The 15,393-nt window shown below is 32.7% G+C and overlaps 1 protein-coding gene and 1 long non-coding RNA gene across 18 annotated transcripts in view; one reads left to right on the top strand and one right to left on the bottom strand.

Moving 5' to 3' along the window:
• CALCRL (calcitonin receptor like receptor) overlaps positions 1–6,484 on the top strand; it is a 98,559-nt gene extending 92,075 nt beyond the window's left edge. For 2 of the 3 annotated variants that reach the window (XM_005672015.4, XM_005672014.4), the window contains one exon: positions 732–6,484. In XM_005672015.4, the coding sequence (XP_005672072.1) occupies positions 732–947 (216 nt within the window). In that variant the 3' untranslated portion in view covers positions 948–6,484. 3 annotated transcript variants of the gene reach the window in all.
• Positions 1–15,393, bottom strand: part of LOC106506297 (uncharacterized) — a 476,882-nt gene that overhangs the window by 266,142 nt on the left and 195,347 nt on the right. The window lies entirely within an intron of this gene.

The raw sequence follows: 15,393 nt of genomic DNA, 5'->3' as shown, positions 1-15,393 counted from the left end.
CCCCAAACAGAGGAGAAGGAAATCATTAAACTTCGAATTTATCCAGGCAAGGGGGATCTGAATACAAAAAAGGAGAGCAGTGACATTTCTAACCTCTTTTTTTATTGTTGTTATTTTTTTTCCATAGTACTCATCCCATTTGTAATTATTTATTTAACACTTTCTTTCCTCTGGGTCATAAGCTGCAAAAACCCTGCTTTTTTAACACCAGAATGTAGCTCAATACCTTGCATATGGTAATCACTAAGTAAAAAGATTGTTGCTACTGCTATTGATGATGATGATTTATATTCCCTGTATCCCTAACTTCTTTTTATCTGTTTTCCCTCTTCTTTTATATTCTAATTTATTTCTCATTCTTTTAATAAAAACACCGATACAAAACAATGTTGTACATGCCAGCTTGTAAGTGAGGGTGTGGATTAACTATTAGACCACATGACATTCATGTGCATTTTTAGAGCTTCAAAGATAAGGCACAGAAAAATAAGAATTTTTCCATATGTACTGAAGTACAGAGTAACTGCAATGAAGTTCCTATTATAAAGATGTTTTACTCAATTTCATTTTTTATTTAAGAAAATAAAGTAATATTATTCACTAATTAACGTCATTGCTTTTTTCCAAAAGTATCTTTTGTATATAACTTATTTCATTGTACTATTAAACATCTTATCTTCATTTCATTTATAGAATTGCTCTTGCCCTTTCTGTTTCTTTTTGTTTTATAGGTTCAAGCAATTCTGAGAAGAAACTGGAATCAATACAAAATCCAGTTTGGAAACAGCTTTTCCCACTCAGATGCTCTCCGAAGTGCATCTTACACTGTGTCAACCATCAGTGATGGTGCAGGTTACAGTCATGACTATCCAAGCGAACACTTAAATGGAAAAAGCATCCATGATATGGAAAATATTGTCATAAAACCGGAAAAGTTATACGACTGATACTAGAGGGAGTATTGCTAAACTGTGCCACTCCTAACTCAAGGATTTGTATCTGTGATTTCACAACCAGAAGACTTTAAGTGAACGTCATGAAGATGACAAAGAAACCCCTCACATGAACATAGCCATGTGTTGATAAATGTTTCATAATAGCTCCATGGGGGAAAAAAGCTCTGATTTGTAGTGTCTGCCAGTTTTTATGGTGTAAACATCCCCACCATGGCTGATTTGAAACTATCAGCTTGACATCACTGAATGTAGAATTGGGTAAAGATGAGCACAGTCAGTTCTTGTAGGCTGGTGTGAGCTGGCTCTAGCACACCACTGCATGCATCCACATATAGAAGTTCATATACACCTTGGGCAAAAGATTATAAAAGTTCATATATACCATGGGCAAGATTCTACTCTCACAGCCTAAAGAGACCTAGTTAAGGCCTATACACTTGAAGGGAAAAATCAGCTTTTCATGTCTTTGTTTTTAAAATCTTTATCCCACAGTCATTTGTGCAGAGGATTTTTTTTTTTCCCAGAAAGTATTTTAACACTTCTTGTTTTTACTTTTTCAAATAGAACAGGTAAGGCGTTACTTATTCCTATTGGCTTACTCTCTTCTCCCCAGGAAAAACAACAGAGCAGAACCGCTATTGGTTACTCATGTGCTGGTACATCACAGTTATACTTTCTGTCGTATCCATTTTTGAGACTTGATAAATAGTATTATGAAATGCAATCCTACTTTGGTATCATTAGGGAGATGTCTTGGTTGATACTATAAAACATGCTGTCAACTATTTTACCGTCCTACTATACAAGTGGGAGGGAATCTGTGTCCATGTACCTGTAAATAGAAACTTTGCTCCTCTCATTTCTACTATGTGGACAAATTAGCAGTTATTTTACATGAAGGAAAACAATGAAGGAGTTCATATTTTCTTAAAAGTTTGTAAAAAATTTGTTGTGAAAAGTGAGCTTGTAAATACTCTGTTATTCTATTTTATAGTCTCAAACATATACAATCTAAGTAAGTTTTTTTTTAAAAAAAAAAACTTAATGTAACATTGTGTGCTTGTTAATGTCTGATACTGTGTCTGGGCTGATTTTATAATAAAATAGGATCTGGAATTCTATATTTGGTAAATATTTTAAAGACAACCAGATGCCAGCATCAGAAGTTTGTTTGAGAACTAAGTAATAGAAATATCTATGATAAGATATGAAATATTTATTTTTGAAAACCCTCAAGGACCTTGTTTTATTGAATATATTACCTTTGATGATTCATACCTTAATAATAGGTATGTTTGACATATTTATCCTTCTATTTTGACGATGAACTTTCATTCTAATTCAGAAAATTTGAACGACTCTTATAGTAAATCCCCACTCTTTTGGTTTTACCCCATTAAAAATATTACTTTTCTAAATTACTATAAGAAGATATATGGCTTTGGAAATATTCCAAGCTATTTTTAAAAAGTAGAGGAATACAATATATATCATATACAATTTTTAATATTTTAATAGAGCTACTATACAATTCAGTGAAAGAACTGAATCTATCAGTGAGAAAGAATGAATGTATCAGAACATTTAGGGAATAAATAAATTAAGATGGAAGAATCTTGCTAATGAATTAGAGGGACATTTAAATAAGATTCAGTTTCCCTAATGTTATTTTCCACTGAAATTTCTGAAAAACGAAATGCCTTCTATTAGTAGGTTAATTTTGTCAGAAAAACTCATATGTGTTTTATTGCAGTATGTCAATCTGCTTTAAATGGATTAAACTAATGACTTAGTCATCATAGAGTGTTTCTTAAGCTGTCAATAGGTGGTAAGTTCAGAAGTCATTTGAGATTGTCCAGGTTAATTATCCAAATTAGTAAGAATTAACTTATTAAATAGCCTGGTTGATAGATTTATAATTTATGATTTATCTATATGCATGGAGAAGCTGATATATTGTTAGTTTTCAATTTATGGATTTCATAATAAGATGTCATGAAAAGGATTACAGGCTGTTCTGGACTTTCTAATTCCTAAATTATACAAAAATTCCTTTAAATGAACTCAGTTTTAGCTATTTATTATTCAAAGACACAGATTCAGACCCTTTGCTGGTGTCATTCATATATTTCAGCATTTTTCCAGACAAACTATCAAGTATAAACCATAAATAACAGTAGAAAATGTCAAATTATCAGTGGGCACTATATTAAAATTACATTATAACTTTCAAGTATTTTTACTGTGTTTTTATCATATTAAGTTTAGATCAAATTTCCTTTATGGCCAGGATTTATCTGTTGTACCATCTTTTGGTGTAGGCAATCCATGATTAATTAGTGTTAGTTTTACACTCATGTATATTTAGGAGTAACATTTTTTTAGTATTAGACTTCTCTAAAGCTGAAGTGCTAATAATTAAGATTTCATTTATATCCTACTCATGAAGAAAAAGTATAATTAATACCTTTTAAAAACAAACTTCTTTGGTATCTAAAAGCTTATTTGGGGAATTTCTAACTTTTAAAATGAAAATCTGCTACTTTTCTGCAAGTACTTGTGAAAGTCATTTTAATTTTTTAAAAAATTTAGCCCTTTAATTTCTAAATATATTTAGTGCATTTATTCATAAAATTTTCATTCTGGAATTTAGCGCTTATTCAAATGTAATCCATGTACATAGATGTAGTGGGAACTGTTGTGCTGTATTTATTGCTTGTATAATTTTTTTAAAATGTGAACTTATTTTTATTTTCTCTTGGTTTTAATATGCTAATGGAAACCACCATGTCTTTTATTTCTAAAACATATTCAAGATATTCTGATCAATTTAAAAAACTCATATTATGCCTACTTAATGTATATCTCTATATTTTTACTGTATGAAAATATTAAAGTTATGAGCTAAAATTGATTTTCACTCACATTTACTGAAGCACTGACTAATCTAAATTATAAATCTTTATAGCAATCAGTGGAATACATCTTAAAATCAATAACCCTGTAAATCATTCCATTAACCAATTTGTTAAAATTATAATTTATTTTATAAGTTAGAAAATTCCAAATAAACTTCAGTGTATACAAATTCCTTCCTAGGCTGAAAGAAATGAAAAGATAAAAATGCCCAGATATGGGAAAATGTACAGAGATTTATCTTCTTTCTCCTTTATATTCCATTGTACTATTTTGTGTTGAATAGCAGGGAGACAAAGAAGGAAAAGAACTATTTAAATAAATAATTCACCCATTTAAAGTCATTTTTAGTGTATTATATTAGTGTAGTATATTTACATATATTCAAAGATATGTAAGCATCCCACGGTTCATTTTATTACACTTTCAAGACCTCAGGAGGAAACCATGCATGTTTCATTCCTTCATCCTTTCATCCCTGCTCTCAGCCAGCCCTTCGGCATAACTAACCTACTTTCTATCTCAATAGACTTCCATATTCTCAACTTTCATATGAATGGAATCACATAGAACATGATCTTTGGTGACTGACTTCTTTCACCTATAATGTTTTCAAAGTTTATTCATGTTTTAGCTTGTTTCAGTTTTTCATTCCTTTTTATGCCTAAATTATTCCATTGTATGGATTTACCACATTTTGTTTATCCACATTTGTCTGTTGATATACATTTGTGTTGTTTCCATCTTTTGGCTATTATGAATAATGTTTCCATAAACATTTGTGTACAAGCTGTTTATTTTAAAATATATATTTTAATTTCACTTGGTTATATACCTAGAAGTGGAAATGTTGGGTCATATGTTAACTGTGTTTGAGAACTGCCAGACTGTTTTCCAAAATAGCTGGACCATTTCACATTTCCACTAACAATGTCTGAGGGTTCTGCTTTCTCCACATGTTTCCCAACAGATAATAATAAGTTATTATCTGTTTTTGTGCTTTAGTCATCCTAGTAGGTGTGAAGTGGATTTTATAGTTTTAATTTACATTTCTTTGATGGCTAATAATGTTGAGCAACTTTTCACATTTTTAATGGCCACTTGTATACATTCTTTAGAGAAATGTCAATACAAATCCTTTGTCCATTTTCAATTGGATTGTTTGTCTTTTATTATTGAGTTGAAAGAGTTCTTAATATATTCCAGATGTAGGTCCCTCATCAGATTTGCACACATTTTCTCCTAGTCTCTTGAGTTGTCTTGTCATTTTCTTGATGGTGCCTTTATAGCACAAAAAAGTTAATTATATTGATGAAATGCAATTATCTAGTTTTTCTTTTGTTGCTTAGTCCGTTGGTGTTTTATATAAAAACCCTTTCCCAAATTCAAGGTCATGATCATCTACCCCTACAGTTTCTTCTAAGAAATTTATAGTTTGTGTTCTTTGGTCCATTTTGAGTGAATTTTTGTATATGGTGTGAGATAAGAAGCCAAATTCATTCTTTTTCATTATCCAGGTACTATTCACTGAAAAACGTTATTTTTCTGCACTGAAGAATATCCTTGTATCTATGTCCTTATCAAAATTCAATTTACCATAAATGTATGGGTTTATTTCTGAACAATTCTCTTGGTCTTTGTACCCAAACCACATGTCTTGATTATTTTGCTTTGTTGTAAGATTTGATGTTAGGTAGTTTGAGTTATTCTATTTTATTCTTTCTCACAGATGTTTTGGCTATTCTAGGTCTCTTGTAATTCCATATGCATTTTAGAACGAGCTTGTAAATTTGTACAAAGAAGCCTGCTGGAATTCTGATAAAGATTAATTGAATCTATAGATAATTGGGGGAATATTGCTATCCTAATGTTAAATTTAACATTTGATGAACATTGGATTCATGAACATTGGATCATGAACACTGGATGACTTCATACTTACTTCAATTTTTAACTGTTTTCAATGGTGTTTTGTAGTTTTTGGAGTGTAACTTTTTCATTTACTTGTCAAATTTATTCCTAAGCATTTTATTCTTTCTGAAGCTATTATTAATGGAATTGTTTTCTTAATTTTACTTTTAGATTGCATATTCCAAGTGTATAGAAATAAAATTAACTTTTGTATATTGATCTTATATCCTGCAACCTTGCTGAACTCATTTATTAGTTATATTTTAGTGGATTCCTTATGATTTTTCATATAAAAATCATGTCATCTGCAAATAGAGATAGTTTTACTTCTTCCTTTTGAATTTGAATGCCTTTTCTTTCTTTCTTTTCTAAATGCCATGGCTAGAATGTTCAGTAAAATGTTGAATAGAAGCAGCTAGAGCACACATCATTGTCTTGTTCCTGATCTTAGGGGAAAGTAATTAGTCTTTTGTCAGTAAGTTAGTTAACTGTGTTTTTTATAGATGCCCTTTATCAGTTTGAGACAGTTCCCTTCTCTTCTAGTTTGTTAATTGCTTTTACCATGAAAAGATGTTGGATTTCGTCAAATGCTTTTTCTGCATCTATTGATACAATCATGTGATTTTTGTTTTATATTTTATTGATACAATGTATTATATTAATTCTCAGATATTAAAACAATCTTGCATCCCTGGAATAAATTCTCTTGGTAATGGTGTTTAATTATTTTCACATGTTGCTAGTAATTAGTCTGCTAGTATTTTGTTGAGGAATTTTGTGTTTCATATTCCTAAGAACTACTGGTCTCTAGTTTCCTTGTGATATCTTGTCTGGTTTTGGTATCACCGTAGTATCAGCCTCAGAATGATTTTTATTGTAATCCCTCATCTTCTATTTTTGGGAAGAGCTTGTGAAGAATTCTTTAAAGAATTTGTATTAAGTATTTGTTTAGTGAAACACCAGTGAAGCCATCTGCATTTGGACCACATATGTGAAGTTTTTTGATTACTGATTTAACTTCTTGGCTCAGTATAAGTCTATTCAGTTTTGTCTATTTCTTCTTGAGCCAGTTTTGGTAGTTGATGTTTTACTAGGACTATGTCCATATCATCAAATTTATCTAACTTGTTACCAGTACACTATTGAACAACCACGTAGGCAACAAACTTAACTTTTACCTGGAAATTTTATAAGGAATTTTGGATTGGATTTTTAAAAAACCTGTATTTTTGCTATCTCGAGACTAATAAATCACACTTTAAAAATGTCTCTATGCCAGATTTCACTTGCTGTGTCCACAAATTTGGGTGAATTCCATTTTTCTCAAGGTCCTCAAAATCTGACATAATTCCTAGCATAATAGGAATTGACCTTCCTTACCACCTGTAGGCCTCAGTGGGACCTATAAGTCAAGCACCAAGCCATTGTAGTCAATGGCTAGGAGGGCCTTGTATCATTGGCTCCATAAGAATGATCTAACTTTTTTCCCCAAATTACCATAATTTGATACCATTCTCAAATATGACACCCCTGGTTAAGTCAGTGAGTACATAATCTATTTGTCTAATTACATATAGGTAGGAGGAAGTCTTACTGAACCTATACAAACAACTATGTTGTCATAAAAAGTAAGAATACCTAAAGTTTTTTTTCTAAAATTCTACAATCTACTATTTTTAAAAGTTTTATTTCAGTTTAAAAATAAAGTTTATAATTTTATTAGGGGTTAGATATCTTAAAACGAGGTTTACTGATACATTCAGAAGATAGAATATTTCAAAAATATTAAAAATATTCCTGACAAATAACAATAAACTATTTTCCCTTAGCCATCCTCTTGATCTGTGAAATTAACTTTTGGGGCATCTCAGTGACAGTCTCACTAAGATGTCACTTGTGTACCTAAAAAAAGTTCTTAAAATCCTGCTCACTCCATTTGGTATGGTCTGAAAGTCTGTGTGCACTGACACACAAAAAATATCGTTAAATTTTTTTTTTTTTGGCAACATAAGCATCATTGGTGACATTGACAAAGGTAGTTTCATTGGAGTTGTTGAAACAAAATCCTGACTGGAACAGGTTCCAGAGAAATGTATTATCATAAAATATTTTTTGAACAAAATAAAAAATAGAAAGCATGACACAAAAATCATATGGCAGAATAAAATCAAATGCATCTAGTATTTATAAGCATAGGGCTTAACATATATTAACAGATTTCAACTTGGATCACAAGCAAAACCATCTCCATGAGACAAAAGATAAACCTAAAACTTTGAAAATAAAAGGATTGGCAATGGTAGGATACTAGGCAAAACTAAACAAACAAATGAGAAAACAATAGTCTTGATCTTAGTATCAGACAGGAAAAAATTTAGTTTTTTAAAAAAAGGCATCATTTGGGAAAAATAAAGGTACTTTATAATGCTAAAGAGTACAATTCCCAAAGAAAGCATGACACTTACGAATATCTGTGCAAGTATGAATATATAAAAGAAAGGAGAAGGAGCTAAAAACACAAAAGTAGTGAGCAATTTTCATTTACCTCGCTCAAAAATGACAAAATGGACAAAAATATCAGAAATAACCCCCAAAACACATAATTAACATCTTTAGAAAAGGAAACCTCCCAAATTATTTTTATAAAGTGAAAATATCATCAAATTCCAAGTCTGATATTAACCAAAGTAGTAAAATTAATATCTTATGAGTATGGATAGATACAAAACTAAAAGTAAAATACTGACAAACAGAATTCAATGCATATTAAAATAACTTTCATGACCAAATAACATATATTTCAGGAATGCAAGGATGAATCAGAATTTAGAAATCTATTAACTTAATACATCACATTGATAGCATTAAGGAGAAAAAAATCAAATAGTCATCTGCAAAGAGTGCAGAAGAATTTGACAAAATTTATATATTTAATTTTTAAAAATAAAAATAAATAAGGGATTTATACACAAGTACTTCATTTACATGATAAAAGATACCTCAGCCCCCAAATAATCATCATGTCAGTAGAAAAATACTGGAAACTTTGTTCTTAAAGTCAAGATCTAGATGTGATTGCTTACTTATCACCACCATTATTTAGAATCTAACTGATGAACCAGCCAATGTAATTTGATAATGCATCACAAAATAAAACTAAACAAAATAAAGGTAAAAAATATGGAAAGGGAGAAGAAACTATCAAGATTTTCTGATAATAGATATGGACACACCTAGAATGTTACTCTAAGCAACAAGAGAATTCAGAAATACAGTAACATACAAGGTAACTGCACAAATCAATATTTTCCATTTATACATATAACAACCAGGTAGAAGATGCAGTGGGGAAAAAAAGAGTAAATGCCATTCATAATGGCATCAAGAGAAATAAAATATATAAGAACACGTTAAAGAAGAAATGAATGAAATATTTTACTCTTTTTCTTTTTACGGCTTCACCTGTGGCATATGGAAGTTTCTGGGCTAGGGATCAAATGAGAGCTATAGCTGAGGTATACCCCACAGCCACAGCCACAGCAACAGTGGATCTGAGGTGCATGGGCAGCCATACCACAGCTTGCAACAATGCCAGATCCTTAACCTGCTGAGCAAGACCAGAGACAATGCTGGGTCCTTAACCCACTGAGCTACAATGCAAACTCCTGAAATACATTTTAAACTCCACTAATGGTCACAAGAGAGGACATCAGTTCATGGAAAGACACCATGTTCTTGAATAGGAAGATCATCATAAAAATGTCAACTGGCCCCTAAATAAAATATAAAGTATTCATGATCTAAATAAAAATAAATATGTGTAATTATTTTGAAACCAAATGTGCTGATTCTAAATTTCACATACAATTATCTCTTGGTGTCTTTTTATCTTTGGGGGCTTGGTTCCAAGACACTTGGCCTTCCCACAGATATCAAAATCTGCAGATGCTCAGGTCCCTTATATAAAATGGCATACATATGCATATAATCTACACTTGTCCTCCTGTATACTTCATGTCTAAATTATTTGTAATATCTAATATAACATAAATACTATATAGTTAGTAAATATAGTATAAATACTAAATAAACAGTTGCTTGGTGAGTGGCAAATTCAAGTTTGCTTTTTGGAATTTTCTAGAATTTTTTATTTCATCTAAGTTTGGTTGAATCCCCAGGTACAGAACCCTTGGATACAGAGGGCTAACTATAGAGTAATAAAAATACATAGTCATGAAGGTTCTAAATAATGGGGGTTAGGAGATAATCCTGGATAGGAATTATGTGCCTCAGTAATTAAAACAGTTGTAATGGAACATGATTAGAAGGACAGAGAGAACAGGAGGAGAGGAAATGTATGCAGACTACCCTTTGGAGCAGAAAATAGTAATCAGAGTGGGGAGTAGAATGATATTATCAACCAGAGAATCATTCATTCTTTTCTGTTCCCATGTTCTGATCTTTAAAAATGTGCCACCACTGGAATACCAGGTATAAGAAATGGGCATAACTGGTAATCGTTGCTCTCTTAGCTTTAAAGCAGCAAATGCATTGAAACTATCACCTGTTAGGTACAGAGTTCCATAGAAAAAGCCATCCTTCTCACTGATTTTTGCCTGGGGAAAAAAAGTGAAGATGCTGGTTGTTTGTTTAAGTTACAATTATAAGCATATAAGATTTTGCACATGATTTCAGTGATTTAATAGATTGATTGAAGAGTACTTAAACCTTAATACAATCCCCTCAGCCTCCATTTGAAGCAAAGTCGAATGGACATCCTTTTGTGTCTAAATTCCATCTACAGTCTCTCCTCTCTCTAGACTGCAGCTAGAAGGCATTTCTCAGGTCTTCTTAAAGCTCAAATATTTTCATCAAACAATTTTGTTTTAAGGTATTCCTTAATATTTTCGCTATTTCAATTTGTTCTTTACACTTTTAACTTTCCCTTGATCTTTTTCTCTTTATCTTACATTAGGCTACATATTATATACCATTCCATCATTGTCATAAATTTTCTGGAAACACATTTGTATATTCAATTCACACTTCTTACTGTTTATTACATGTCTTAGACTGCTCAATTTCCATAACAAAAATACTATAGACCAGGTGGTTTAATCAACAGAAATTTATTTCTCACAGTTCTGGAGGATGGAAAGTCCAACTTCAAGGTGCCACAAAGGTGCCAAGATTGAGATATCATTCTGAGGCCTCTTCTCTGAACCTGTAGGCAGCTGCCATCTGATGTGTGCAAATACGATCTCTTCTTTGGGCATGTGAAGAAAATGAGTTACCTGGTTTTTCTCTCTCTCTCTTCTTATAAGGACACTAATCCTATATTTTTAGTGCCCAAACTTTATGATCTCATTTAACCTTAATTACTTCCTTAGATACTCCATCTCCAAATATAGCCACTCCAGAGTTAAGGGTTCAACATATGAATTTGGGAGGGACACAAACATTCAATACATAACACTCCATTATTTCATTAGAAGTTCTCTGTGTACAACCCATTAACTCACAATAAAGCGAGCAAAACATAACTAAAATTAGCATTGCTTCTGTAAATCAGACAGTGCTCCCTTTGAAGTGAGTTCTGCAAAAATTGTCATTGCTTTTTCCAGACAGTTGCAGTTGGCTATCTTCTTCATCTTTTTCAGAGGACACCCAGTTTCCTCACAAACTTCAAAATTCTCTTTCTTTTAAGGTTCATTTTGGTTACTTTCACCTTTTACTTCTTTGTGTTCGTGTAACAAATGAAGCTAGAGTCATTTTTCTCCTTTGTATTTATTCTGTGTCCAGGAAGTCTACCCAATTGTATCGGTCTTATTTTTACTGTTACTTAATCATACAAAGTGTGTATAAGAATCTTCTTCATCTGTGCAACTAAACAAAGAACTCCTTCTACAAAAAAACAAAACAAAACAAAACATATTTTATTCAGGTCTACACATCCAGGAGAGTTTTCCAGACTGCAGCTTACACTCCACTGTTTGCTCCATAAATTTAAGGTAATCATGTATATAGTTGTTTCCTTGAGACTAGTTTTGTTGCTTGTCCTGGCATCAATTACAGCTTAGAATTTGCAGTACTGGCCTCAGATCCATGAACAAGGAGAAATGTTCTCCCAGCACCTTGGAAGCTATTAACTCTGGCTTTACCCTAGCTTGATCTCTTTCACTGTTACCAGTTATCTGAGTCAAAAACAAAACAAAACAAAACAAAGTATGTCCACTTAAATCTTAACCCTTGCCTTCTAACTATTATTCTGAGAACCCTGGGACACTAGAGCTTTCAGTCCAAATAGCTTATGCTCATATCCAGGAACTTTATGATTTGGGCTGGATTGTTCTCTCTGATGATGGACCTCTCCTTGTCTGTGCTCATTCCCAGTCTCAATGAATGGCCATGAGATGGGTATTTACACTGAGAAGTGAACAGAACTGAGGCTAAAATCTGCACTTACATCCACAGGAGAGGCTCCATCACTTCAGAGGGGAACTAGAGATGGATAGAAGAGAGTTTTCTGGAGGCCAGGGGCTAGTTCACACCATATTGGCATGTTACTGCACAAAATTCCAAGGATCCTGAGAATTCAGAGACATCTGAATTTGAAACATCTTCTTGGGTGTTTTGAATATTTATGTGTAAAGATAGATATAAAAAGTTACTTAAACATGTTGTGCCTTCCTTTATGTACTTGGAATATGTGAAATATACGGGCTTTAATTTGTAACCTTGCCTCAGGCTCCACAGATACTAGGAAAGAGCCTGAGCTATTTTCCTAGAATAAACATTTCTTAGTTTGGATAATGAATTATATGTTCCCTTAATAACTTCTCTAAACCTTCCCTGACCCCATTTGGAAAGCACATATTAAACAGTTAAACCTTTCTTTTCCTTTTCTTCTTTATCCACAGATATAGTTCATTCTTTTATTATGCACGCTAAACCCCAAATTTACCCATTAAGTCAGTCATAACTCAATAATTCTTGGCAATAACAACAAAAACAGCTAGTTTTATTTATGTTATTCTAATAACCCTTAGCAATCACATATTATACTGCACAGTTCTATGAGGTATGGGCCACCTCTGAAAGTAACAAATAATCTTTGACTTGCTAAGTGGAATTGCAACAGAGTTCCTCCAAAAGTTATGTTTCTTCCACTGATATACTTTCAAACCCAGATTCACTACTGTTCTAAAGATCATTGAAAATTCTGCATTTCCTGGCATTAACTTCTACTGCATTCCTGGAGAGTGCTTTAAACATCAGAGTTTGGGGGGACAGTTGTTCTTTCTCTGGAGACACTGGTTCTCATGAAGAAGCCCCTCCCTTAAAAGATCCTCCCACTACCTCCTGCACAGAAACTGCAAGTTTTCCTCCTCTCTGCTTTTGTTCATCCTCCAAATGTAGATATTTTGTATGTTAAATATGAATTTTAAAAATTATACACGTGAACTTATTTACTCATAGGCTTATAGACTTTGAAAACAGATGTATGGTTACCAAAGGGGAAGCAAGGGGAGGGATGGATCAGGGTTTGGGAATGGCAAAGACACCTTTATGTATGGAATGGATGATCAACAGGGACCTGCTGTATAGCACAGGGAAATCTATACAATGTTATGTGATAATCTATATGGGAATGGATAGCTGTATATGTACGGCTGAATCACTTTGCTATATAATAGAAATTAACACATTGTAAATCAACTATACTTCAATAAAATTTAATTAAAAATAGAAACTAATGGAAAATACTACTTTCCCTTCCCTTTCACCTATTAAAAAATACTCAATTTGTCTACATGAGACAGATTTACCCTACCTTTCATCTTAAATTTTCCTCCTGCAGCTACCTACAGACCCCTAGCTAAAGAGAAAACTTAGCATTCTGCATGACCAACATACTTTGATTCCTGCTACTGCTGATCCTTTGCAGATATTTACACCCCACTAAGATGCTTACGAGCACTGTAGTCCCTTTATTGTGTGCTCTCACCACCAGCCCTTGGCTTCCTGAATAGCTGTAACATCTACAGAGACTTCCTTTTCCTCTACCCACCTGCCCAATCGGGTGTGTTATCTTATTTCCTGTATTACACTGCTTCCTCTATATTGTAAGAGCTTGGCACAGAGTAGGCACTCAAAAAATATTTCTCTTCCCTGGTCTATTAAAAAATATAGTTGAATCAATAAGGCAGAGGCAATCCTCAATTGATTAATAAAACTGAGTTTTGAAAACATGTCAATATCATACTGTTTCCAAAATATAAAATTAAAGCTAGAAAAGTGTCAGTATTTGATACTGGAACAGTATAACTGTTCATAACAGAAAGAGAAAAGATAGAAGAAAATATTTATAAGAAAGCCCTCCATGAAACCTTTTACTGTCATTTGATAATCAAGCTTTAGGGTAAGAATCTGTCAAATAAAAGGAGCTGAAAGGCAAAGACATGGGTTTAAAATAATGGCTTCCAAAATGAGAAACTGGTAAAAATTCCTTTGTACAATGTCTCATAAACAAAATAGGAACTTTTTTTTTTTTTTCTAGCAGACTATTGTCTCTTCTGTCTCATGATGAAAGTCGATTCTTCCTTTTATACTCTGATTATTTCCTGTTTGAGTAGTCTTTCATCAGTGGCTGAAATAGAATTCTTTTTGTTCTTTTCATTCAACTGATATGGCCACACAGCTCTCTCAAATCGTGGCAGCCCAGGTCTCATTGGCTCCCTGCCTCACTCCAGCCATAACCAGCAAGGTCAGAACACAGAACCAGAAATATGGAACTGAATGAGAGTCACTGCCCTGAACTCCATGACCTTGACTTGTTTACGTGATCTCTGAACATCCATTTCCTCAAAGGGAGCTAGCTAGCAATGACAATGTGAAAAGTTGAAAACTTGCTCTAAGAGGTTCTAAGGGGGTATCAATGAATGCATAAAGTGACAATTAAAGATTTACAAAGCATGTGGGAAGGAATTTAAAACTATAATGAAAACGAAGGTCTTGTATGATTAAGCAGGAAAATATGTAGCACTGCTGGTAATTTCCAGTAAACTATTAAATCAGCTGTGCTTTCACTGTCACAGGTGTTAGGCCACAAGGTGCTCTGGGGGAGAACAATTTATTCTATGGCTTCTAGAACACATTTGATTCACATCCTGTCTCCTATGTTGTTTATAATGTATTATATTTATCAGATCATAAGATAAGCATACTTTAGATGAGCTAAAAATCACCCATCTTACAAGGGTGCTTCTCTCCTGAGGGTTTATAGATAGAATTCAGGGGATACATGAATTTATATGCACAAAAAAACTCATATTTTTATTTTCATTAACTGCTGGCTGAAATTCAATATCTCCTTCAATTATGAACGTAGGCATAAAGCACAACAGCATTAGTAATACCTGTGACTCTCACCAATACAAATCACAGATACAGTCATATCATGTAATTGTTACAGATATCTGGAAATAACTTTTTGATCACCAATATTTTAAACTATGATAGTAATTAGACTTGCCCTTGGACTTGTTAGTTAAATATATAAAGAAGCACATGTATTATTGTATCACAAATTTGTTTTTAATATTTGGAT

Source organism: Sus scrofa, chromosome 15 (assembly GCF_054392235.1).
Source record: "Sus scrofa isolate SSC_HxYL_T2T_F1_AM1 chromosome 15, Sscrofa_HxYL_maternal_Yorkshire_Landrace_v2.0, whole genome shotgun sequence".
In the NCBI taxonomy this organism is placed as follows: Eukaryota; Metazoa; Chordata; class Mammalia; order Artiodactyla; family Suidae; genus Sus; species Sus scrofa.
Note: the sequence above shows the minus strand (reverse complement) of the source record. Positions and strands in the feature narration are given on the sequence as shown.